Raw genomic sequence first — 26061 nt, 5'->3', positions numbered from 1 at the left:
ATTTTTATAAATTTTGAAGCTTGAATGTTGATCTGTATAAATTTTATGATAAAAAAAATCTTTTATGACTTTGAACTTATTTACCCTGAAAATTGTTTTACAAATTCCTATTACAAGATGGTTGTGTTGGACAATATCAAAGAACATTCCAAGTGAATGGCAAAACCTAAATTCACAAACGTTTCTTAAACTCCATAGACCATCTGATCCTGTGGAAAAAAGATTGGATCGATTCCTGGTATATGGTCAGCAGACAGTTTCCATCTAGACACTGCTCTTTTGAAATTCATGAGTTCTCGGACCACACGCCTTGACATATCAAGTTATCATCTCTGAGGCCTCTCATTGGCTCTAGACCTTTTATGTTTTCGGCTTTTGTGGCAAATCACCATTTGTTCTTGGATAAAATTCAGAAATCTTGATTTTCATTGGGTTATCGTATCTTCCCACTCAGCTGTTTCTTTCAGATTAAAAGGTCTAAAAGGTCCAATCAAAACTCTTTGCGAGGATAATTTCAGCAATATTACAGCTCTTAGTGATCCTAGTCCTGATTCTCTTGACAATGAAAATCAAGCTAGAGATGTATGTGCTTTTTTTTGTATCTAGCAGGGGAGATATTCTTCAGACAGCATTCTCAAATCAAATGGCTTGAGGCTGGAGATTTAAATACCCGGTTTTCATTGTATTACCTTTGCCAGAAACATTTCAAATGCTTTAGTTTACCTTACTCCGGTTGATGATTCACGGACCTCGACTTTGGATGAAGTTCATCAAGTCGCAATTGATTATTTCTCAGACATTCCATGTACTGTGAGGGAAAGTTATTGCAACCATTTGACTGGTTTTCTTAAACGTATTGTTGGTCCCACTTGCTCAGATTTGAATTAAGTGTTGTTCAATGTTCCCATTACTCCTGATTTGATCAAATAAACTCTTTTACAGCTGGCCTTAACAGAATTCTAAGACCTGACGGTCGATCGAATTCTTTAGAGGTGCTTGGGAGGGTGTTGGTGAGGAGGTGTGTAATGGAGTCCTTTAAAGTCGTGTTCATGCCCTCAGGTCTCAATTAAATTACTCTTATCTTGACCTGAAAGAGAATTTGTGCTGATAACTTCAATTGAGTTTAGACCAATAGTGATACCAAATACTCTTTCCAAGGTTATCACCTGTATCATTGCTGACATACTCAAATCAGTGTTGCATTCTATTTGTACCGAATCAAACCGCTTTTGTAAAGAATTAAGCTATGTTGGAGACATTGTTCTTGCTTCAGAGGTTTTAAATGGTTATCACAAGACCGGTCTCTCTCCTCATATCACTTTAAGTGGACTCATCAATTGATTTTGACTTTGTCCGCTGGGATTTCTTACTGAAATGAAAACAGGTTTGCATCATGGTGATCCTCCTCTCTCCCCGCCTCTATTTGTGTTGGTGGAACATCCTTTCTATTGTGCTTGACAAAGCTGCCAACAACATGATTTTTGGGCACCATCTGAGATGTTTATCTTAATTTTTTGGGCACTCATCAACATATGTTTATCTTAATTTTTTTAAAGCATCTGAACTTCTAGTTTGTCGACACCTGACAATTAGAGTTTTAAAACACATCTAAAAAAATTGTAACTAGAACCTTTATTCTCTTTCCTATTTTTAGATTAATTTATAATTGGAACATGCGTGAGAATTCACCGTTAATGATGCTCCAATATACAATAAAGGTTACTTGGGCCAGCACATTTGTTTTGACCGAACTGAACACGAGAAAACACGTACAGCTCTGTCGAGCACGCCACGTATACTCAACCGCTATGACGCAGCATCAAACCTCAGTATTAAAACTTTGCTTTCAAAGCCAAAGAAAGTTGAACAAAAAACTCCCCAAAGAGGCAAGCTGATCAGAGATGTCGTCCGCGCAAATGGACCCACACGACAAGATGAGATCACGCGACGTAAGTAAAGTCGCGAGAGGCCAGCAAGCGCCAAGACCAGCGCACGCTCCCGGTACGGTGTCGCCTCCACCCCAGAACGAAGCCACGTTTCGAGCTAAAAGAGGAGAAGATAGTGGAGGAGAGACTGATTCGGCGAGGGATGAACTGTTTCCGGTGACTAATGAAACGCGACATTGCTTCAATCGGTATATGCAATACCATAGGTAAGTTTTAAAATTTATCTGTAGCTAAATTAAATGACTACAATTTACATATGATATTTTAACTTTAAATACAAGGTGTCTTGAGGGTAAGGGAAAAGATACGAATGATTGTAACAGTTTGAGAGATTACGTACGTACGATGTGCCCTGAAACACTGGTGAGCAAATATCTTTGTTATAGTTTATTAAATTATACTTTTTTGGTGTAATAAATTATATTTTTGTTTTGTAATATTTTCTTTCTTTCTTCTTAATATGTAAGGTTGAGAAATGGGAGGAACAGAGAAAGTCTGGGACATTGCCATCGTCAATTTGAAGATTAGGTTACAACATGTAAGAGTCTTTCTTATAACAAGAGATGTTTAGTTCGGTCGTTGTGTGGACTGTCGACAGTAGTAATGTTAAACCAATAATAGATCAGATTAATAAGTAAATGAAATCATAATCTAGTAATTATTTGTTAATAGACGTGGGATTATTTTTAGAGAAAATTGGAAAATAAAGACACTTTTCTTGGAGATTTGTCACAATAGGATTTGTTGAAGATTGTTTAGGTAAGTAGGATTTATTTTTCATTTAATACCAAATTGCCCTTAGATTTATATAATTAACATATAATTTCCGATTTTCTACTTTTTTACTGAGGTAAAAAAATAAAAATAAATCAAAGCAGTTAAAACAGAAAGTTAAAAAAAAGGGAAAACAATTGAAAAAAAAGAAAAGTCGATTTAACAGAAAGTAAAAAAAAAAAAGGGAAAACAATTAAAAAAGAAAAGAGAAGTCGATTAGGGTAGATGAAGATGAGAGAGGAACGAGAGAGAGAGATCGTGTGAAGAGAGGAGAAAATCGTGGGGAGAATATACTTAGAGATATTTAGGATAGATTTAGGAAACATATGACCACGAAATTTGGAAGTTTCTATTTTTACTATATTTGGCTAGAATAGACATCCTACCTAAGGCAGAAAGGTGTAGAGAGAGTGGAAACTACATTATGCTGTAGGCTATTATAAAGTAAAAGGCATAACAAGGTATGACGTGAAAAAATAAAAGGTATTTCACTGAGTCTTGGGTAGAACTTGTAAAAAGCCGTATGTAAGACTGAAGATATCTAGCTAGAATAATACGACACAAAATCTATCTTGGGTAGATTATTGAAGAAACTGTAGTTTATATTTTCTATCCAAGGTAAACCTATGTATAATACTTTGTATTCGATTTGTACACTACGTAGATGGCTAGAACAAGTATTCTATCCTAGCTTGACATTAAATAAAACATAGTTCCATATTTTTAAAAAAAAATATTTAAACAGAAAAGTATGTATACTTTGGTTTATAATGATTTCTATATTTTTTTATATTTTTTAACTTTAGTTTACTATTTTTTTCACAAACAAGGGCAAAAACTGTCCAAAATGACCAAAAGTTTCAAAAGTCTTATTTGGACAAACAAACAAGAAAAGTGTTTTGTTTTTCCAATTCTCCCTTATTTTTATATGGTTAGTGTCGATCTAGATTCTGTCCTGGTAGATTCTTGTCATTGGTCCATTCAAACCTGACTCTGCTAGACATTCGGCTTCAGCTAAGTTCCGGGAATTCCAAGGCTCTTGGAATCCATCTCGACTCTGTTACGTCCCCAAAATATAATATTGAAAGAGGAAGATTATGCGATTTTCTTAACGAAATTTTCATAAAACAACACACGAATTAGAAAATATTCTTGAAAGTATATTTTAAGAAGTATATATAAAACTGTTCACAAGTTAGTTGGAAGTATATTTTAAGAGGTACTAGATCGTGATCCACTCGACCGAGCGGGTGTTAATTTTTTTTATCTTTATTCGTACTAAATGTTATACATGATTGCTATGTGTATTAATTTTAAATTTTGAGAAATAAAAATGTGTTTAAATGTGTTTAAATAAATAATGTGTACTAATGTGATTCTTTTGGCACGCTGCTGCAATCTTTACACCATATAAAACAGAAAAAGAAACAGATTTATAAACCAATAGAATAGAAAAAACTTATAAAAGCTGAAACAAATGCAAGTACAGATTCATCTGAGAGGATGCACTCAAATGTGTCGTCTCCAAAACCGGTGTTTTGTTTCCAACAATGAAGAACTTTAACTCGAATTTTCCAATTGTTTTTTAAAGGTTTCACACCATCTATCATAACTAAAGTGCTAGGTTTCGACATTGTGTTTATTTGGGAGTTTTTGTGAATGTCGTATGGTGAATAAAAAGTCGAGTATTTATAGACAAATTTTTGTGAGGTGAAAAAAAATATTTCACATTCAATTAAATCAACCATAATAAATAAAAATATCACAATTTGATCGACTCCTAGATTTTCGCTTGGATAAAATGTACTTGGAGAAGGAGATTTTCCATAACTGATTATTTAAACAACTTGGAGAAGAGTTTTTCTATAAAAGAATATTGACTGTATTTTTAAAGGTAAGGAATATCCGATAATCAGTTACATTAACCATAGTAAATACTAAGAACATCGATTTTATTGTTTCCTAGATTTTAGGTTTGATAGAATAAACTTGGAGAAAAATATTTTCTATAACTGATTTTTTAAAACTTGCGATATTATTAAATCTGATATTGTAGGCATGTTAAATCAACTTGGAGAAATGGTTTTGCTATAAAAGATTATTTAGTGTATATTTTAGAATTGAGAGATTTAATTTTTTAAAGGAACAATATGGACCAATCTTAAGATGAATTATATATAATTGCAATATAAACAAACAGATGAATTATATATAATTGCAATGTGGACCAATCTTAAGAAGCTGAATGAGTGTGAGCATGATGGTTTTATTACAAATACTATGTCTAATTCGTATATGATCATGGCAGGGATTATGGTTGCACATTTGAGTTGATATGATATATTAGTATCTAATTTCTATGTATGTGATGATTCATATGTATCTTAGTATTCTTACTATATATATATTATATATAATTTCAATATGAACAAAAAGATGAATGGTACGTATTTCATAGGAATGGTATCTATATATTATATCTATATATTATATATAATTGCAATATGGACAAACATGTGAATTATGTATAATTGCAATATATATTGTAAGATTTAGTTTCAGAGCAATGGTACGTATTATATTCTTAGTATATAAATCGACATGTAATAATGGTACGTATTAAATCCATATGTAATAATATATGGAAACCGTATATGGTATGTATTATAAATAAGGGATGGTGTTTAATTTAAATATAAGAGGTCCACTTTTAAAATCCACCTAGAAGAAGTTATAATGTTTATGTTTTAATAAGATAGATTCTTAGTATATAAATCGACATGTAATAATGGTACGTATTAAATCCATATGTAATAATATATAGAAACCGTATATGGTATGTATTATAAATAAGGGATGATGTTTAATTTAAATATAAGAGGTTCACCTTTAAAATCTACCTAGAAGAAGTTGTAATGTTTCTGTTTTAATAAGATAGATATATAAAATTGTTCACAAGTTAGTTTTATGGTTCCATAAGTTTTTTTTTTCTCAAACGGTTCTTCTATAGTCTCAGAAAAGAACAATCGATTAAATTCATATGAAAGGTTTTAGCTATCTTAACTAATGAATCAGAAAATATATTTTCAGTTCAAGGAATAAAAAAAATTGAGAACTCTGAAAATCTAATCTAAAATTGAGAACTCTGAAAATCTAATCTCTAATTTCATTAGCTCCTCTAGTTTAGAAGTTCATCTATGTTCCAAAGTCTTGGATCATCGAGATTAATTCTTTGCCGTCTATCCCAAACGATTGACATGTAGAAAACTGTAGCATGCACTCCATTGTCGTGATAATGCTTCCGATTCAAAATGTAAAGATGATATTCTCCTATCTTGTTTCCTTGCCTCCATTAACCGAATTTCACCTCTTGCATTCTTTCATGTCCATCTGTAATCATTAAAAACGCGTCTAAGATTCATCAATCAAACATATTTCTGAATTGTTCGTCTGTATTGTAGGTTGTGTTAATGTTGGTCTTTCTTGTTCTCGGTTTGCTGTATACCAAGCATAACATTCAGATTCAGCATTCTGACAGTTTTCAAAGGGTTCTTGTCTATCCTTCTAAAAAGTTTATCATTACTTCCTCTCCATATATACCATAAGATCCAAGGATATGGATCTTTACCGAGCTCTGGGTCTTCATTATCATTTTTCCTATAGAACAAATAATCCATATTCGTGAAATGACTAGCGCTAGGGAAAAACACTGACGGGGTCGGAGTTGCCGCATGTATGCCCATGTCTGTAATGCTGGAAGGTGTTCAAATAATGCATGATTGGTAGTTTTATCCTTGTACTATAGTGAGGGCAGTGATTATCACAATGCATATGGCGATGGATTAGACTACTTGTTACTGATAATTGTGCAGATGTTGCTTGCCAAATGAAGTGTGATTTTTGGAAGAGTTTTTAACTTCCAAGTAAAGGCTTGAAGTTTTGTGATACTTGGTTCTGGTTTCTCCGATGTACTTTCTCTCAGCAAGTTAGTCGTCATCCAATATCCTAACTTAACAGAGTACACTCCATACTTTGTGAAGCTCTAGCAATATCGATCTCGGCAGTGATCTTGACTTATGGCCAATGATTTGATCAAAACAATGTCATCCTGATGAACATAGTTTTCAAGTCTCTTCATGCTCCATCTCTATAAATTCAGATACTGGCATCATCAGATGTATAGCCTGGGCAATTGATCTCGCTGGTCTCGCAGGAACCGTTGATATCCAGAGGTCTTTCCAGGCTCTAATTTTATTTCCTGAATGTACTTTTTATCTAATTCTTATCTCTATTAATGGTTTTGTAGCCATAATACTCGGCCACCTATATGAGGGATTTGATGTTTTGTTTAGACGCAGAGGTGAACTGCAAGGGAAATATCTCATTTTCAGAATTTTTGCCAGTAGTAAATTCGGAAATTGCACTAAGTAGAATTACCTAATAGTGGGTTGTCTTCCACTTAGCGGTTTGTTATAGTCATTTAGCTTGGCTTCGGAGGTTGAATAGTTTAGTGTTGGTGAAAGCAGGTGCTTATTGGGTAACAAACATCTCCTTTTTCTCTGGACTTTGTTGCAGTGAAGCTTCTTGTGGTATCATCTGATCTTGTCCATCTCTCTTGCATATCATGTAACTCATCTGTTAGTAGTTGTAGCCTCTCCTCAAAGTTCTCAATTTTGAACTGATGTTTTCCAAGTTTATCATAAGCGTACGCTAATAGTTCTGGCAGTTCCTCTTGCATTGATTGTAGCACACCCATGATGTCGTCTTGGTTTTCTTACGGATTGATGGTGTATCAGTATTGATTGACTCTTTAGCTTTAAAGTCGATCGATGTCGTAGCGTCCTCATCGATCGATTGATACGACATCGATCGATTGATATGTTGGCATATCAGTCGATGTGTAGGTCGCAGGGCGAGTTGCAAGTTGTCTCTGAATATACTTGATCTCTTTGTATATCCTCTCTGTCCATGAGTGCAAAGTATTGATGCTGCTGTCGAAGGGGAAGTAGATGTCATCAAACTTCTTGTAGTAATCATTCTTTGAATGTTGTAAGACTTCAGATCTCAGCTATTATCTTGTCAACTTCTTCCTTAGTGTAGGTAGCTTCTCCTTATTGAGTGTTTGTATCTTATGATGTATCTATGTATCTCCAACTTCTCTTCTTTCTCTGATAGGTATTATATGCTTTTACTCCACACTTTGGTTTGTATTGGAATTCGGTATTACATCCATCGTTCCAACTTGTGTCCATATCGATCGATGTAGAATCATCGGTATCTATCGATGGTGATTGCTTATGTTGATTCTCCTTCTTGTTACGAAGCATATCCATTTTTTGCAGTAATTCACCTTTCTTGGTTACCCAGTTAAGGTTGTTGTCGAGTCTGCAATAGAGTACATCAAGTTTCTTTTTTAAAGCGTCATCTTCCCATTTGTTATTCATCTTGATGATGTTGAAGATCTCCTCTCTGATAGAAGTGTATGGTGCTGGATGTTTGTCATCGATCAGTGTGGCATTGTTGCTGTTGATCGATGCATGTCGGATCCCGATTGTTGCTTGCTGATTATCAATTGATGTCTGAGTCTCCGTATCGATCGATAGGGATGTCTTCTGATGAAAATCAAGTTGCGTTTGAATCGTATTCATCTCCTGCTGCAAAGCATATATTCGGGTGGCTAGTGTATCCATGTCATCACTCATAGGGTAGTAGAAATTACCAATTTTTTCTTGAAAAAATTTAACTTTGCTTCAAATGCTATTAAGCGCTAATCGATCGATGTACGATGTGTCTCGTCGGTCGATGGCTTCCATCTGTCATCGGTCGATGATGTTGGTTTCCATGCTGGAGCTTCTCCTGTTGTCTGCTTCAGTATGGTATTAATGTCCTTTGCAAGGCTCTCCATAGTCGCAGTCCACCATGAGATCTTGTGATTGAGTGAATGGTAGACGCTGTCAAGTTTACACTTGAAATCATTCATTGAATCTTCTTGAATTATAGATTTCTTTGAGCTTCTCATCCATGTCTTCTCTGCTGTAGGGATCTGGTGGTGTAGTTTTAGTGAATTATTCTCGATGCTCTGATAGGCAAGATATAAATATTAGGTTAAAATTCGTCAGAAGCATCTTAGTAATTAGATGGAATCTTGGGCTGCAAGTCGGTTGTGACCAGACTGGGCTTATGTGTGTTTACTATCGATCGATATAACTGAGTGTGTATCGATCGATATGTCTGAAAGTGGTCGATATGGTCATCTCGAATGAAATTTCTACAGTGCTCCAAAATGTTCTAAAAACACCATATTTTTTCTAATTGCTCATGAACCTGTAAATATGCTATGTAGATTCCAAAATGCATTAAATCTATATTAAAACTTTTATATACCATGACTAAAATCGGATCAAATTCATAGTATATCAATAACAAATGATCAACAAATGGCCTCTATATAATGCTAATACTATTTTTTCGTAAAAGTGATCTATGGTAGAAAAGGGTTGGAGAGCTCAGAGAATAATATTTGTATCATTGTACTGAAAATTTGTCTATGATAAATCGTATTTCTTTTTGGGAAAATTATAAACAGGTTTCGTGAATGTAATTAAATGAACAATGACAGTATATATAATTAATCTAGTAAGATGTTTAAACATATGGTATGAGATTGATTGTGGTATTACTACGTAAGAAATTGTATTCTTGTTACTAACATATAAGACAAAGATTAAATACTAATAATGTTCCTAAAATAATATAAAGAGGATTGATAAATGCCATAAATCACAAGAAATTATCTAAATATTTGATTATGATCAGTTTTATCAAAATTTAAGAAAATGACTTTTCTTTGTATTAACGATGTGTGGCAAATATATAACCGATTAATTTTGGTTCGATATTTATATGATCAGTAATTAACCAAACCGATGTCAAAAGTCATCTTGGTCTTCATCCAACGTAAATCTATTGTTCTGTTCCATATTCTCGGAATGGTTAACTCTATTCAGCTAGTTAAGACTTTTTTTTGGTATATATCTATTTTTCTTATATAATAAAAAATCCCTAGGCCAAAGAAGAGGTTGTATTTTTATGGTTTTCTCTGTTATAAAAGTGCTATGTTTTCTTCTATTGTATAAGAAGTTAATGTTATATTTAGAGGTACAGAAATCATCCATTTGTCAATCTCTATAACTTCAAAAATCAAACAACAAGTGTCACTACCCATATTACATATTACACTTACTAACTTTGCTACACATTACCGTAGTTATTGAAATTTTGTAAACACCGGACAATAGCAAAAAACCAGTAAGATCACATGTAAACTTATAATATTAGCAAAATAATACAACAAACAAAAAATCAGTTAGTTTAGTCTAATCTATTTTTATTTTATATTCTTCAGTCAAACGCATTATTAAAGCTTTATGGATTGCTTTTGAACAAGAATCACTCTCTATCTGACCAATATCTATAAATTTAGAGAGACTGGAATGGTTCTCAATCTATAAAATCAAATTTAAGGAGAAAATGAGTCTCATACCTCTTTGGTAATTACATAATCAAGCAAAAAGAGAAATAACGATGCTCCGGTAGGTTGATCCTCTAGCCTGATAGCATGATATGCACATCCCTCAGCGGTAACTTAGCAACACCATCTATGTTTGAAGTCGTGAGAGAGTGCAATAATTTCATGTCTACATCCAATGCAGTTGCAATCAACTTATTTTTGGAGCCCATGCAGCAGTACATAAATCAAACCTCTCATTATGCTTAAGAGGTATCAAAAGTGGTATGTCGTCTCGACCAGTCATCACAATTTCTATCAAATATTATTTCTACGTTATGTCTATTCAGTTAAGAAAATGAATTGCACTTACTAATTCAGCCATCACGAACACCAAACCTCTGCGGTATAAAAATAACATCTATCAAAACATATAGAAAATCCTTCTTCTAAGCTTATTTTTTTTTTATAATTCTTCTATAATATGGGAAATTATAGCATTTCTCTACTATATAGGAATACAATGGAGAAAAAACTCAATTCTAATAAAAGTAGAATTCCTATATAATTTGCAAAAGTAACATCTCTATATTTTTCTTACCTCTAAAATTGATCGGTTACTAAGTTATTCAGATAAATCGTTTTCTATGGTTTTTCCATGAAATTTAATTCAGATATAAGAATATGGATTAGTTATATAAGAATATGGATTGGTTCAGTTACTAATTTAATGGATATATTGTGTTACATATATTCCTTCAAAATAAAGTACAACAACTTTTAATCAAATTCGGCAAAATCAAATTAATTGTGTTCGTTGCATTACTTTCGTTCTTCATTTTAGATGTGTAAATATATTTATTTTTTTAATAATTTGGTATATGTTGATTTGAAAAATATTTATTATCAAATTTGAGCTTATAAACCATTGAGAGCGTCAACATAGGATCTAAGACCAAAAATAAAAGTATGACAAATTGTTATTTTAGTTTATTTTTTTTCTATAAATGTTAATATTCAAAAAAAATATTTAAAAATAAAATATAAATCAATATCAAATAAGGTAAATTTATAAAAAAAAATATAAATAATATGTATAAGTTAACATATTGTACAATATTTTTCCGAAAACTAACAAATAAAAAAAAAATATATTTAATTTAAAAATGCAAGACTTTTAAACAGTTATTCTTATTTAAATCTAAATTAAACTCATATTTTCAAGTTTAGGTTATGTACAATTGAAAATATTCACAAATAACGTATATTATATATATTTTGATATTATAAATCATTGAGAATATCCAAATATTATTTTAAAGCACCAAAAATATTTCAAATCGTTTTATTAAATATGCTATTTCTAAATATGTTAATATTACAAAAATAATTATTTCAAAATAAAATATAAATAAATGTCTATTAGTTAAATTTACAAAAAAAACATCATGTTTATACTATATAAAAGTTAAGATTATAAGTCATTGGTAGCGTCCGCATTGGATCTAATACCAGCAATCAAATGCAAGATTTTCAAACAGTTATACTTATATATATATATAAATTTAAACTAATGATTTTCAAGTTTAGGTTATGTACAATTGAAAATATTCAAAATAACATATATTATATATAATTTGATATTATAAATCATTGAGAATATCATACAAATCATACTTATGTATGTGTGTTTTTCTAGTTTATATTATATACTAGATATAAGCCCGTTGCGTTGCAACGGGTTTGGGTTGATGTTTAATTAAATAAAGAACATAAAATAATAATCATTTTATTATAATTTTATGAATGATTTGCATATGTTGTGTGAGATTTATTTTATAATCAAAAAATTATTTTATGTTTTAATAATTATATATTTGTCTTATATGTACAAACACATATTCATCATATTCACACATACTCATGTACGACAACAACCTCGTAATTAAAAAAAAAGTATGTTAGCATCATAAGATGTAATAATGATAATAAAAAATTGAGTTGTATCAAGAAATTTAAAGAAAATACTCATGTAATATTTTTCACATAAATACTATTGTGTTTTGTAAAACTAAAATATGAAAACTTAAACCTAAATATAGTATGAAATATTTGTTGCTTTTTTGTCAAGATTGCTTAACATACAATTATATATTAAAAGGAAAGTTAGTTAATTATAAGAAAATAATAAGAATACTTTTTCAATTTTCTTTTGTTTAGGCTTTGAAAAAGGAATATTATTTATTTAATAGTTAGTTTTTATTCATGATTTTTATTAAATAATTTATTGTATTTGTTGGATTTTATAATTCGCTTTTGTTTAATATTTTTTTCTTAAAAGATAATATTTATCTTTTATAATTATCTTACTTTAGTATCTTTAAAACAAAATTATAAAAAAAAAAACTTTTTTAAAAAATAATTAATTTTCAAATATATTTTACAATTTTTTTTTGTTTAGACTTAAAAAAAATTACTATCAATATTTTTAACAATATGTAATTGTAAAAAACTGTATGATAGTATTTTTTATAAAATCCTAAAAAGAACCAGAAAAGACTATTTTGTAATAAAATTTTCTTTTCTAAATCTCTTTTATATCATAAACAAAAAAGAATTGTATCATTTTTACACATGTCACAATTTATTAAAAACAAATTAACAAAGAAATAATTACTTTAAAATTGCTTTTTACAATTATTTTCTTGTTTAGAATTAAAAAAATGAAAATAACTATATAATATTCTAACAATATATAGTGTAAAATACTAAAAATGGTAGTATTTTAATTTTCCTTTTCTTAAAATACTAAATCCTAAAATATAAATTTAAAAGACTATTTTGTAACTAAAATTTTCCTTTTCTTAATCTCTTTTAAATCTTAAAAAGAGATAATTATATCTTATTTTTGACATATGTCACAATTTTAAAAGTTTATTGACACATGTCGCAATTAAAAATTTTAAATTACTTTAAAATATTTTTAACAATATATAATGCAAAATAATAAAAATGTTAATTTGTAATTTTCCTTTTCTAAAAATATTAAATCTAAATAGAACTTTAAAGACTATTTTTGTAATGAGAATATTTATTTTTCTTAATCTTAAAAAAAAAGAACTGTATCATATTCTTAATATGTCACAATCTTAAAAATTTATGACACATGTAGCAATCATGTTAATTATTAGCTTTGAAGAACTAATTTTTATATAAAAAAAATTATTTGATGATGAACCTGATACTAAATATTATTTAACTAAAAACAAATTGTAAAAACAATAGTGATATGAACTGTAAAATTGTAATTATAAAATATTTAGGAGTTAACTTGAAATAATTATTTGATATTAATATAATTTTCTTAAACTCTGAATAGAAAATTATTGTAACAGACTATATGATGATATTTGTATTTTTTTTAAATTCTAAATAAGAAAGATTTATAAAATAGAATAATTTCCATTTTTTAAATCTTAAAAAAGAAAATTTAGAAACTTATTAAAAGGAAAATTACTTTTTTCAAAATTCACTTTAGACAATAACTATATTACTATCAAATAATGTTTTTGTTTAGGACTGTAAAATGGAAAATTACTATCAAACTATAATTATTTTATAGGAAAATTACTATCAAATTACTTTATTTTGGTTTAGGATTTAAAAAAAAGAAAAATTACTATTAGATAATAATTATAATTATTTTTAACAAAAAATATTTTTGTTTTTATCTTAGTATATACACTTTTAATTATGAGCTAAATTCACACATGTCACAATCTTAAAGTTATAATTGTCATGTGTCGCGATCGTGTTAATTAGTAACTTTGAAAAACCAATCTTTATATAATAAGATGCTTTTCATGTTTTATGGTTATCACTTACATCGATTCATACATATATTTTTTATTTGAGTTCTAGAGAAGATATGAGATTTTTGGAGTTTGCAAATCTTTCGCTAGATAAACCAAATTTGGAGAATGCATTGCTTAATAATTAGTTTACTTTTTATTCTATTTATGATATTATAGTGATGTTTTATTTTATATTATGATTTGTTTTTTTATATAATACATATATATATATATATATTATAGACGTATCCATACCATATCCGTATCTATAAATTTTAAGTTTAACTGTTTCTTATCCCCGCCCCAACCCCCGTATCCGTCCCAATATTCTTTCCGGTGCAATATAGCAGACGAGCATGCTTTTTGTTTTGCAATGAATTAAAATTCGTTACAATTAACGATAATATTGTAGAATGAAGAGTAATAACTTTAGCAAGAGTAAAACAAAACAGAAACTAACAAATCAGAAAACAAATCTGGCAACCAAAAAAATAATTTAAAAATCTCAATTGCTTTATACAGGAGGCCCCCTCTTCCAACAGCCACATAAAACAGAAAGAATTTAACAAATCAGACTAAAGAGAAAGAATAAGAGGAAAGTTACTTCTAGCAAGACCTTTTTTTCATCGTCTAACAATACTCATCAATTGACACCAATTACTCGACTTCGTATTTTTAAATCACATCCTTTTTGGACAATTTTAAATCACTTCCTATGATATATCGATCTTCTTCTAGGAATTCAAGTGGTCTGCTCTACTGCATCGATCGTTGATACATTGAAAGATGCAAGATTACTCAAAGGCGTCTTGTTTAACAATTAACACCCAGAAATCTGCAACAGCAGTATGTAGAGAACATAATTGATGTTATACGAATCATATACAATATTATAAATAAAAAGAAAAATATACGTTTTGCTTAAGATTTCAATCACAGGAGATCCACGTTACGTTCAGAGAATCATAACACACCAACATTCCCTGAATAAATCCATCTAAAGATACAATAAAATAACAATAAGTTAAGAATGATAAACCTACAAAATTCCTATCAGAATAAATTCAAAGCATTGTGGAATATGCACCAAAATTCGGTAATTTAATCTGAAAATAAATCTAAACTACATTTTTCTTTTTTTTTTGTTATCGGCCAATTTACTTCAACATTAAAACCTTGATCTAGTGCTAACAATTTGGTATCAGAGCTTCATTATGTAGTTGAAGCTTTGATACCAAATGTTAGATCTAGATCAAAGTTTCAAAGTAGAAGTTAATTGGCAGAAAGAGAAAGAGCTACTGTTTTTTCCAATCAAATTGAAATTTTTATATACACAAGAAGGTCCAACTGTATCCACAAAAAGATCCTACAAAAATGGAATTCAAAGATATTTTCAAATAAATCTATTACTACTAGAAAAGGATCGATTCTTACTCGTTTAATCATGAAAAAAAAGTTAACAAATTTCAACTAATTTTAGAAAATAATCTAAACGTAAACGAGATTTACCCATTTATGTTTAGCATATCTATTCTTTTTTTTTTTGAACGGCAATAACAGCGTAAATGAAATAGCATATCTATTCCTAATAAATGAAATATTGAGGAAAAGATAAACGAATGTAAATGCAAACATGGACCAGAATGATAGATATTGAAAGTAAGATAACTGTCTTTTTTCTCCGGGTCGGGGAAGAGATAATAGAGAAGACGTGAAGGTATATGAGGCGCCATGAAGGATACTCCGACCAAACAAAGATAGATTAGAAAATTTATGTCTCAGTTAACTTCAAATTTACTAATTAATCCCTTTGTATCAAACTAGATGGATTTTAAAGTTTTTGAATTAAAAAATTACAAGGTTTTTCAAGCTAATTAAAGAATTACAAATTTTTATTCAAACTTTCTTGTTTATCTAAAAATAACAATAACCATAGCTAATTCAATAAATAAAAATTACATTGCAAAATACAAATAGTCAAAAACATCAAACTACATAAAAACTTGAAAACATTACCTAAAATGAAACAAAAAAAATCTTTAAACACCACCTAAATTGATAAAAGATAATAGTAAATAACAAATTAATAGTTAATAAAAGGCCCATTCTCAATGAAAACAATGTTTTTATGCACAACATTAACACATCATCTTCCAAAGTGCTATTTAATACCACAATCATCAATTTAGTGAAACCCTCAAAATTTTACAAACAACAATTTAAAAAAAGAAACAATTTTCTTTTTACTTACTTGACTTTTACACAGACAGCACATGACAATGTTTCTTTCTTTCTTTTTTTCATACAAATCATTAGCCAAAGCTAGAACCCACTTTTTGGCATAAAAGAGGAATGACTAACTTAAAACACACACACTCTCTCAGTCAGTGGGATCTATCTATCAATACCTTTCTCTGCTTCTTCTAACTGATCTCCATAATCATCTATCAAGTAATCACAAATCTCCAGCAACTGATCTGCCAAAGGCGGTATCCCAGGGTTACGCCCGTTGCTGTTATAAAGATGAGCATTGAACTGGATCTGCCAGACATCGTGTCTAAACTGCTCGCGGTTTCTGTACTCTATCTTCCGTACCTTATCCCGGATTGTCGACAGATCCATCGGGCGTTGCACTATATCAAAATAGTCTGGAGCATCCTTCTTTGAAACCGGTTTCAAGAAGAGGCCTGACACTTCTTCTTTGAGTCTTAGTGTGTCCACTATGGTTTCCAAGATGTTTGCTAGCCCAACCTGTTTGTATAGACGAGACAACACACACAAAGATGAGTTGAATCTTTAATATGTAACGCCACATGAATGCAAAAGAGGAAGTCTTACCTCTCCTTTTTTGCGTCGTTTTGGTTGAGGTGCATAATCCGCACCATTCATTTCAAAGTCGGACACATACCGGCTTCTAACGTTCCGGCCTCTTTCTGACAATCTTCTATCGTTGTTGTTTCTTCGAGGAGGATAATCTTCTAGATACCCTTCTACTAATTCGGGTTGCAGCTTCTTTTTCTTCTTTTTATTCTTCGCTTTTTGTCGTTCCTCTTCCTCCCTCTCACTACGTAGTACCTCCTCGTATCTCCTGATCTCAGCTATCTCGTTGGGTTCTTCTGTTACATTCATATCATCATAATCTCTTCTCCTACTTATCTCCTCTTCTTCCCACCATACTCTGTCTTCTTTTGGTCTCCGCTCTAGAGAGTTCTCTGCTACTCTGAAGCTCTGCTGCCTCTGAAAACCCGTCAGTTCTGCCATTCTTTTTGTCTTCCGGGACTCAAACCGTGGACTCTCTTCAAGACTACTCATGTCGTGATCAGTTATCTCTTTCGAACGTTTTATCACAAGTTTCTTCTGAGGCTGTTCTCTTTCTGTAGGCGGTCGTATCACCAGGTGAGGCCTACGAGATTCAGCTTGATCTCTATCCATGCTTAATGATGGCTGCAGAATAGATATGGTGTGCCTGCTTGAGGCAGCTTGATTTCCAGAAACACAAGGCTTGTGAGACTCGCTCTCCCCTCTCTCTCTGCTATATGTAGGCAAAGGTCTGTCAGATTCAACCTTAGATTCTTTAGGTTTCGCCTTACTTGAAATCTTGAGTTTGCTGATCTTAGATGTGGTTTTGGTCCCAGTGTCTATGTCCGACACTGCTGCTTGCTCAGAACTTCCTGGAGCTTCCGAACCAGGTGTATCTGACATCGTTCCAGTGGGGATACCATACCTAAACTTCAGAGGGAGACCCCCAGTTTTACTAGTTGAATTATCTCCCTTTGGAGTTGTATCTACGCTGACTTTTACTGCACTTTTTGACGCAGCCTTGCTGCTCTTGCTAGGTTTAAGCTTGGCCTGACCTGATACTTCTGAAGTACTCGGTTTTCCCACGGACTTCTCCATATCCACACCTTCGGGTTGTGAATCTGTATTTTCTCTGTATCTTGGGCAGTGTTTATTGGTTCTCATGTGTCCATACTGACCATGAAAAATAATAATCAAACACTCCTCTCAAACAAGCAATGTTTAGATTCATAATAATCTAGTAAAAAAAAGAAGAAGCAGATATACCTGACCACAGGCTCCACAAACAAAGTTCTCTCTCGCCGATTTCTTTTCCTTGAAAACCTAGTTTAGACCACAAGAACAGACAAAACTTCAGAATTGACCATTAAAATATTAGAATAAATTAACTAATAGATTGTTGTACTGATTTAATTGTACCTTAAGGTTTTCGTTAAGTATTTTGACCTTCTTAAGCGGGCCCAAAGAATTGCCAATCTCTTTTGCCTGTTTACCTTTGGGGGTCTTAATAATAGGGCTATCAACCTGCCACTGGAGGGGGAAATACAAAAGACATGTTTGTCAACACATGCAAGCCCTCATGCACTAATCAAAAAAAGGCAAGAGACAAACTTGTACTGACATTTCTGGTGTCCTTGACGGTGCTCTCATTAACTAAGAAAGATGCATCAGGTTGGGTGGCGATAGGACTCTTGTCATTGAAAGTGGCCTTTCTTACAGGTTCAGCAATTTGAAAACCTATACTGGGCCGTGGAGGAGGAAAGGACCCCATTCCTTCTCCCACAGCTTTGATCTTCTTCTTTTTCTTCTTCTGCTCCTCATCTAAATAAAGCATCAATGTCAGTGACACGCTAACAAAAAGTTCTTTAGCTAATAGCACAAAAATGCCTTAGTTAAAAACACACGTACCCTGCATCAGCAATCGGCATAACTCCGCATATTCAGTAGCTTCATCTTCAATTTCTTCGTCAGTCTCAACTTGAGATGGCCGTCGTCTCATCTTGAGACCCTTAACTCCATCCAACTTGTCATTCTTAGACATATTAGATTCTTCCCCCTCCCCACCTTCCTCAGCATCAAGCAGATTTTCCAAATCTCCAGCAAAGGAGTCCAAGTCACTGTTGGCCTCATTTTCACTTTCATTGTCATCACCATCATAAGCAGAAAGGGAAGAAAGTTGCCTATCCCAAATCTCCTGACACTTTTCTCGAGCCTGCTGCTGCATCTGCAGGAAGGACATTCTCTGGCCACGGGCATACTTGCCTATGGTTGTAGGGTCAACCTTAACACCAGATGCCGCCTGCTCACTTGATAGCTTCCGTATCATAGCTATACGGTGCCATCGAGTTTGCTTAGCAATTATTTCATCAGGAACATTGAATTTGATAAGAACCTATAAAGAGATCATCCAAACCATATCTTAATTAAAATTTTCAATGGGTTTAATTTCGAAGAAATGGGCAACTTGCAAGAAAGATGTCCTTTTAGGTTCCTAGACGTCTGAAATAAAGAAGTATACCTCTCGAGCTGCTTCCATGCTTAATCTGCGAAGATCAGCATCTGTACCAGTTACAGTTGGGGCTCCACGACCAGCTGCTGCCTTTTTCTTCATATGCCCGGCTGCAGCAGGTGCTTTTGGTGCAGCTTTGACATAGCTGAATCCTAGACCCCGTCCAGATGGATCGCCAACCCCAGTAATTTCCAAACGCTCTATATTTGCTCTATCCTACTCAAACGCACAAATGAAAACCAGAGATGTAAGCATCGAACGGGCAGGAATCATGAGCGATGACTGATCAGAAGCATCAAATCCAATTCCACTGACAAGATTCGGAAATACTTTTTAACAAAACTAATAACCAGCCTTTCACGGATTAGGGATGACTCAACCCTAAGTTCCTAACATAACAAATATATATATATATATATATAATATACACATATATATATATATATATAAGAACTCACTGGCTATGTAACTCCTCAACATAGATAAGTGATGCTTACCTGATTTGTACAAGCAACAAAATTACTGCTCAGATTCCATGGAGTTATCTGCAACTCCCTCTCAATATGTGATGCAGCGGCGAGAGCAATAGCTTCGTCTGGGAGCTGAGTCAATGCAGCTGAAATGCTGGCAGGTAATGTAAACCGGGTGATCCCTAAATGTTTGAGCCGGTACAGCCCAGCTAGCATACTCTCGTAGGAACAGACCTAGCCCAACAAAATATAGAAAACCATGCATCTTAAAGAGTATATTCCCGGCAATAGCAATCAAAAGCTCGTTAACTGCAACTCTGAATAGTGGAAAGCAGACGGGGCATATTTTAACCATGGAAAGAACTCAAAGGGAAAACTAACATGCTCTGGTGCCACCAGCTTTTTAAGTTCATTCTCAGGTGGAACTTGAAAATCAGGTCTCTTGTACCAACAAGGCTGACCAGTTTTATCCCTCTGCATTTTGTACATTTACGTAAGGAGGTAAGTATGATAATATGATACAGAAGCATGATGACGCAAAAATAAAAATAAAAAGAGAGAGAGCGTAAGTGTGCAATTATAGATGCTGTGTGTATGCAGAAGTGAGAATCTGATGAGATACCTTCAAACCGGCACAAAGTTTCAAGTTCCTTCTGACAACTGCATCTGTTAAGTTAGAAAATAAAAAAGACAGCTCATCTGCAGCAATTGAGTGGCTCTTCATAAACTCCCGGTACACATAAACCAACATCCTGTTCACCAAATAAGTCTGTAGATTCTTTGATCCAGGAGACATAACTTCCATGCGAGGTTCCTGGGAAAAAAATAATCTGAGCATGCCGACATTATGAAACTAAAGAAAAATAAGCTGCAGAATGTCATAATTAATTATAATGCAGGTGGAACTCATAACCAGACTAAAATGGCCACTTCAAATTAATTTTTTTTCAATTTTGTGTATATACATCCATTGAGACCTTCCTTGGACAGAAATTCTTAGAGAAAAATCATGCAAAAGACAAACCTGTTGTCCGACAACAGCTATCTTGTCAATACGCCTTAGAGAGAGCTTCCCTTTGGGAGACCGGACCAGCAAATAATCTGTTGACTGCAATCTATGCGGAAAAACAGGTGCTTTATACATGTTTGATTCAACAGATGACTGACTGCAACCAGCCTGTATCTCCCCAAGGAAAGGGGACTTGTCTCCAGGTTCCAGAATCATCACATTCCCTAAGGTGTCACTTTGATTGCGCAACAAGTTCCCACCTTGATCCTCTGAGGATGATTTCTGATAATATGTACACAGATTTGCACCCATTCCTGCATTGCTGAGCATCAACGGCCTCTCCTCGCAATACCTACAAAGATCAATGAAAAGAAAATGTGACTTCCAATAAGAGTCTTTTCCTACTGACAGATAGGTGAATTTAACTACAAGAGCAACAAAGATCCCAAATTAACAGGGTAAGTCTCATAAAACTTTCTTACTCCAACAAAAAAACGTGGCCATCTTTAGTAGATAAGTCAGATTTCCTCTTGAATGCCCCAGGAGGTCTCAAAGCTTTATTTTCACCAGGCAGCTTTTGTGCCCATGGCCACAGATGTACTTTGGTACGTACAAGATGTACCAAAGAATTTGGTTGAACATTTTGAACAGCAAGAGACTTTTCATCCTCGAGTTCCTTTCCCATATAAAACATTTTCACTGCTTCAGTTTCCTTAAAATCTGCAAAACAATTGCAGCAAGTGAGCACCAAGACTGGTCAGTGAAACCAATAAAATATTATGTTCTACAATTAGAATTCACGCCATAATGTGGCAGACCAAAAAACAACCTAGCTTTTTAGAAGCCTTCGCTTTTAAAGAAGAGACAGATTCCTCTATTCCAACGTGTAGCTTGCTTCCTTTACCCCCCAGGCTCTTAATTACAATTTTCATAGATCCTCCTCGGGAGGGTAACTTTCCCTGCTGCTTGATGGCTAGCTCATTGTCATGTGGATACCACACAGCTTTGGGCCGGTGAAAATTTGCTATGTCTTTACTGTAATAAGTGAACTCAAAACATTTTAACAGACTAAAAACAGATGTAAAAACTTTTTAAGAATCCAAAAAGAGTGCAAATACAAAATGATTTCAAAATTAGAGTGACAACTTACTTGCTCAATTTATTCTTCATCGTCTGCAATTTAATTGCTGGTGCTGAATGAAAAACCCTCAAACTATGAACGCCGGATTTATTAGTGTTTGCTTGCAGTTGCTGAGAGCTTTTCCCGTTCATATAGAATTTGTCATTAGAAATATTAAATTGCCAGCCAGAGTTTGATTCACCGCTTTCCTGAAAGCTTTCATCCTTGGATTTTGAAGACCGAGATACAATCATAGCTCCAGCATGAAGTTGAAGATTTTTGGTTTCCTCGTTATCCAAAATTTCGAAGACCATTTGCTCATCTTGAAGATCAAAAATTAGTTGAGACCTGCTCAGCTCTTTATCTGATTCCCATATTATACGATCTAACCATGCCTCATCCCCCATATCCCTCTCTTGCAGAGCAAGTTTGCTAAAGCGAGATTTGCTTTCAAGTCGCTTCATATTCTCCAATCCAGTAATGTCATTTTCACTTAGATGATCCTCATCCGACTGGGATTCTAGCCTTAAAAGTTGTGGATGATGTCGACGATTGTTAGTGGACTCGCTTCCAGAGTGGGAACCTCTTGAGCCAAAAGACTCCAATAGATTGGCAGAAAAAGACACAAGCATATTCTTTTCAGCTTGAGCTTGCTCTCTAGAGTTCATCATCACGTTCAAGCTTTCTTGTTCAGACTCTGAATATGTTCCTTGAATCAGCATACCTGCGGAATCAAGTCTAGCTTCGACGCTATCACCAGAATTACCACTAGTTTCAGGAGAATTTTCCCAAAGAATTTGATGTTCCCACTCATGCTGGTCAAGAGGAAAAACTTCAATTGATAACTGAGACTGGCACAGAGATGAATCATCTTCTGTTACGTCCTGCTTCAACACTTCACCCATGATACATGTATCCCTTCCTAACTTGGAAAATTCTCTTGATTCAGGTGTGACTCCTCCAATTGTGCCAGCTTTTACCAGCTTTAAACCCTCGCTAATCGGAAAGGGAACATCCAGCTGAATCAAATCAGATTGCTTTGCATCAGCATCGATCCTACCATGACTCTTCAGGAGTATCTCCTCATCATCTTCAACAAGCTCAGAGATATCCATAGATTTGTATTTATCTGTACGGAAGAAGGCTATTAACATCCGGAGAATTTTATTTGATGTTGCAAATACAAAACTTAGTACGGTTTGAGAAGAAACTAAATACGAAGAACATTTCAAATCACATACCTCTATTATACGAGGCATATCTATTTTCTCTCTTGTCCCGTTTCTGTGGTGGCTCATGGATAGCAAATATCTCGGAGAATTGTAATATGACCATACCATCTTCCACATACAAAGTAGGCAATGGGGTGGCGCCTTTCTCATCCAATGAACCTTCCAATAACTCATCAACCTCCTCCTGAATGTTTTGATGAGATCACTAACAGAACAAAATCATCCCACAGCAGAAAATAGATACGTAGTTTGAGAAACAATTTCCCTTTTTGGGGTTGTGGGGGGGACTGACCTCCTGGGAATCGGTTGTGTCCATATGATCCTCGCTTTCTAAGATTCTAGCCTCTTTTTCATACTCCAAGGTCTTGTCTTCCTTAGCAACAACTGCAAAGCAATAACTTTACGTCTCATAATCAGTAGCTCAAGAGGCATCGAAGGAAAATTCCAAAAATTCTGATCTCAAAAACTTAAAAGACGCACTTGCCTAACCGATTTGAGAGTTAATGAGTTATGAAATGACACAACATAAGTACATTGTAGAATGTGTTTTGATCGAGAAACAGAAGATTTCTAATTGCAAACCTGGTTCCGTCTCTTCAGTCCCAAGAGCTTTTTCAACAGGCGGATGCTCCTCCTCTTGTTCTTCTTCCTCATCATAATCATCATCATCAAAAACAGATGCTCTGGAATTTAGACTGCCCAAGGCAACTGGAGTGGAAAAATATTCCTTTTTGGGCAGTAGATGATCTTCCTCACTAACTACTTGAACTTCGGGCCCATCATACTGTTCATCAATATCCTCATAATCAACAGCATCCTCAGCTTTTCTATCATAATCTACACAGAAAATCATCACAGTCAGTGAAGCTGATGACCAGGACTTGTAGTATGTAAGTGCTATGGGCAGGGCTCGTTGCATATTTAAAGACCTCAAACATAGGCCGGCCGTTAAATAATTACATATGATTTATGCATCACCTTGCTCAGCTGGATCACTTGTACGATCAGATTTTGCCAATAACTGTTTGAGTTTAGAATCACCATTTTTTGTCATCCCAGTACAACAAAAAGGTGATTAAAATCACATAAAAAGACTTTACTTTAAGAAACAAAATATAAAAGAGTGCGTAGAATGTTACATTAATATCTGGTAGAGATGAACCCAGCTTATCTGCCAATGCAGAAAGATGTTCTTTAGCGTCCTGTAAAACAAAAAATTGAGCTGTTTAATCACTACCACCAACTAATAAAGTAGATATCGCAGAGAGAGAACCTCATCCAGGTAATCAGCATCCAAGTCGCCAGAGTTATCAACATTTCCAAATATAAAGCCGAGGTTAAAACCCCTGTTGCTGTCCTCATATTCCTCCTCCTCATCTGCACAGAGACATTTCTGTTATCAACACATAGATACTACTCACTGGTTCCAAGGCTTCTTCTCTCTATCTAATAAAACTATCATTTCCCATCTATTCATCAATTACAATCCCACAAAAAGAATCCTAAATATGTCCAGGATCAAAAAAGGCTACTCCTTTCCACTTGAAATTAAAAACCCTAAAACCGTGACCAGACAAGCACCGAAACTTGCATGTTCCGAAAGCAAGAGAAGGGACAATGTCTAGTTTGAGATATTTGTACTAATCCAAAATTCGATAAGAGACAAACCCTCTTACAGAACTGCTTTGCACTTGAAGAAGCTAAAAGATTGAAAGCCCTAAGAGTCATGGGGCGATTTGAAAGGTCTTCCGTGAGAAAGCAAAAGCGAGAGGACAAAGATTACCTGAGGAAGTCTCGTTATGGGACCTGTTGGATTCAGCCATGTTAAAGCTTCAATTTTGCAATGGTAGAGAAATCGGGGGAGAGGAGAGAGACAACAAGCTTCCTTCCCAGATCCGTCCGTAACCATTTATAAAAAAAAATGCTCAAGTATCCTTCCTCTTATAAATGTTTTTTTTTTCTTTTTTCTAAACAATATTTTTTGTTTCTTCTATTTTCATTCTTTTTAATCCAAACCTTGTAAAATTCAATTTTAATAGTTAACTAGTTTCTAACTCGTCCTTTAACAGAATGGATATATTTTTTGTCTTAATTTTTTCTGAAAATTTTAAATGTTATATTTGTATTTTTTATAATCATATTTGCGTATAAATTTTAATCAAAATCTATTTTATAAAATAATAGCAATTTAAAAATTGATCTGACATACGTTCGGTTCTTTGTAATCATATGTTCATATGTCCATTTCTTTGTAATTATATTTATATGTTTTAGATCTTGATCCGCGGGTATAATATTGGTTTGTAATTTTGGTTTTTTGTTTCTGTAAATATATGACATATTTTCTGTATTTTTTATATGTTAAAGAAATTTAATTTATATACAGTTATATAAATATAAAATTTAATTTTTTTTATTTGTTGATAACCACCCTAACATAGTGTTTTAGTGTTTAAATAAAATTAGATGCAATTATATAAAGAAATAATAAATAGTTACTTAAAGAAAGAGAATAAATGGTTAGACATAATATTTACCAATAAATCGTGATCTTATTTAAATGGAATAGATTACTTAATTTAAGTTTCTTATAAAAAATCTCGTGATATATTAATTAGATTAATTGATTTTTATTTTTATTTTATTAGTGTAAATTTTGATTTAATTTAAAAACTATATATTCTTTAAATTATATATTTATATATAATATATATATATATTGATTTTTACTCATGGGCTGTTGGATAATTTTATATCACGATAACAACAAATATTTAATATAACTATATATTATTAAGTTAACAAATATTATTGAAAGTGAGTTTATTTTTTTAGGTTGGG

At 33.0% G+C, this 26061-nt stretch overlaps 2 protein-coding genes across 4 annotated transcripts; one reads left to right on the top strand and one right to left on the bottom strand.

The window, feature by feature from the left end:
- Nucleotides 1-1857: 1857 nt before the first annotated feature.
- Nucleotides 1858-2617, top strand: LOC108835713 (putative cytochrome c oxidase subunit 6b-like). Of its 2 annotated transcripts, none has more exons than XM_056992015.1 (3): nucleotides 1858-2152; nucleotides 2228-2309; nucleotides 2414-2617. In XM_056992015.1, the coding sequence occupies exons 1-3, from the start codon at nucleotides 1902-1904 to the stop codon at nucleotides 2465-2467; spliced, it is 387 nt and encodes a 128-aa protein (XP_056847995.1). In that variant the 5' UTR covers nucleotides 1858-1901; the 3' UTR covers nucleotides 2468-2617. The 2 variants fall into 2 exon arrangements, with proteins under 2 accessions (XP_056847995.1, XP_056847996.1); XM_056992016.1 differs by having other exon boundaries at nucleotides 2228-2325; nucleotides 2413-2617.
- Nucleotides 2618-16227: 13610 nt separating this feature from the next.
- On the bottom strand, nucleotides 16228-25142 carry LOC130498384 (transcription initiation factor TFIID subunit 1-like). Of its 2 annotated transcripts, XM_056991714.1 has the most exons (21): nucleotides 25004-25142; nucleotides 24494-24597; nucleotides 24360-24422; nucleotides 24199-24241; nucleotides 23803-24057; nucleotides 23513-23604; nucleotides 23230-23404; nucleotides 22019-23117; nucleotides 21698-21903; nucleotides 21351-21588; nucleotides 20884-21220; nucleotides 20482-20673; nucleotides 20241-20333; nucleotides 19887-20093; nucleotides 19399-19605; nucleotides 18789-19272; nucleotides 18502-18701; nucleotides 18300-18410; nucleotides 18147-18203; nucleotides 16920-18053; nucleotides 16228-16832 (listed from the first exon to the last, which is right to left on the bottom strand). In XM_056991714.1, exons 1-21 carry the CDS (start codon nucleotides 25041-25043, stop codon nucleotides 16476-16478), a joined length of 5694 nt encoding a protein of 1897 aa, XP_056847694.1. In that variant the 5' UTR covers nucleotides 25044-25142; the 3' UTR covers nucleotides 16228-16475. The 2 variants fall into 2 exon arrangements, with proteins under 2 accessions (XP_056847694.1, XP_056847695.1); XM_056991715.1 differs by lacking the exons at nucleotides 23803-24057; nucleotides 24199-24241; nucleotides 24360-24422; nucleotides 24494-24597; nucleotides 25004-25142 and having other exon boundaries at nucleotides 23230-23425.
- Between the last annotated feature and the right edge of the window lie 919 nt (nucleotides 25143-26061).

Source organism: Raphanus sativus, chromosome 8 (assembly GCF_000801105.2).
Source record: "Raphanus sativus cultivar WK10039 chromosome 8, ASM80110v3, whole genome shotgun sequence".
Taxonomy (NCBI): Eukaryota; Viridiplantae; Streptophyta; class Magnoliopsida; order Brassicales; family Brassicaceae; genus Raphanus; species Raphanus sativus.
Note: the sequence above shows the minus strand (reverse complement) of the source record. Positions and strands in the feature narration are given on the sequence as shown.

Excerpts from the sequence above, each read along its gene's own strand:
- LOC108835713 (XM_056992016.1), top strand. The coding sequence starts at position 1,902 with ATGTCGTCCGCGCAAATGGACCCACACGACAAGATGAGATCACGCGAC. Across the intron at positions 2,153-2,227 it reads CGGTATATGCAATACCATAG|GTGTCTTGAGGGTAAGGGAA; the intron begins GTAAGTTTTAAA and ends TTTAAATACAAG. Across the intron at positions 2,326-2,412 it reads ACTGGTGAGCAAATATCTTT|GGTTGAGAAATGGGAGGAAC; the intron begins GTTATAGTTTAT and ends CTTAATATGTAA.
- LOC130498384 (XM_056991714.1), bottom strand. The coding sequence starts at position 25,043 with ATGGCTGAATCCAACAGGTCCCATAACGAGACTTCCTCAG. Across the intron at positions 24,598-25,003 it reads CCATAACGAGACTTCCTCAG|ATGAGGAGGAGGAATATGAG; the intron begins GTAATCTTTGTC and ends GTCTCTGTGCAG. Across the intron at positions 21,221-21,350 it reads GGCCACGTTTTTTTGTTGGA|GTATTGCGAGGAGAGGCCGT; the intron begins GTAAGAAAGTTT and ends TGATCTTTGTAG.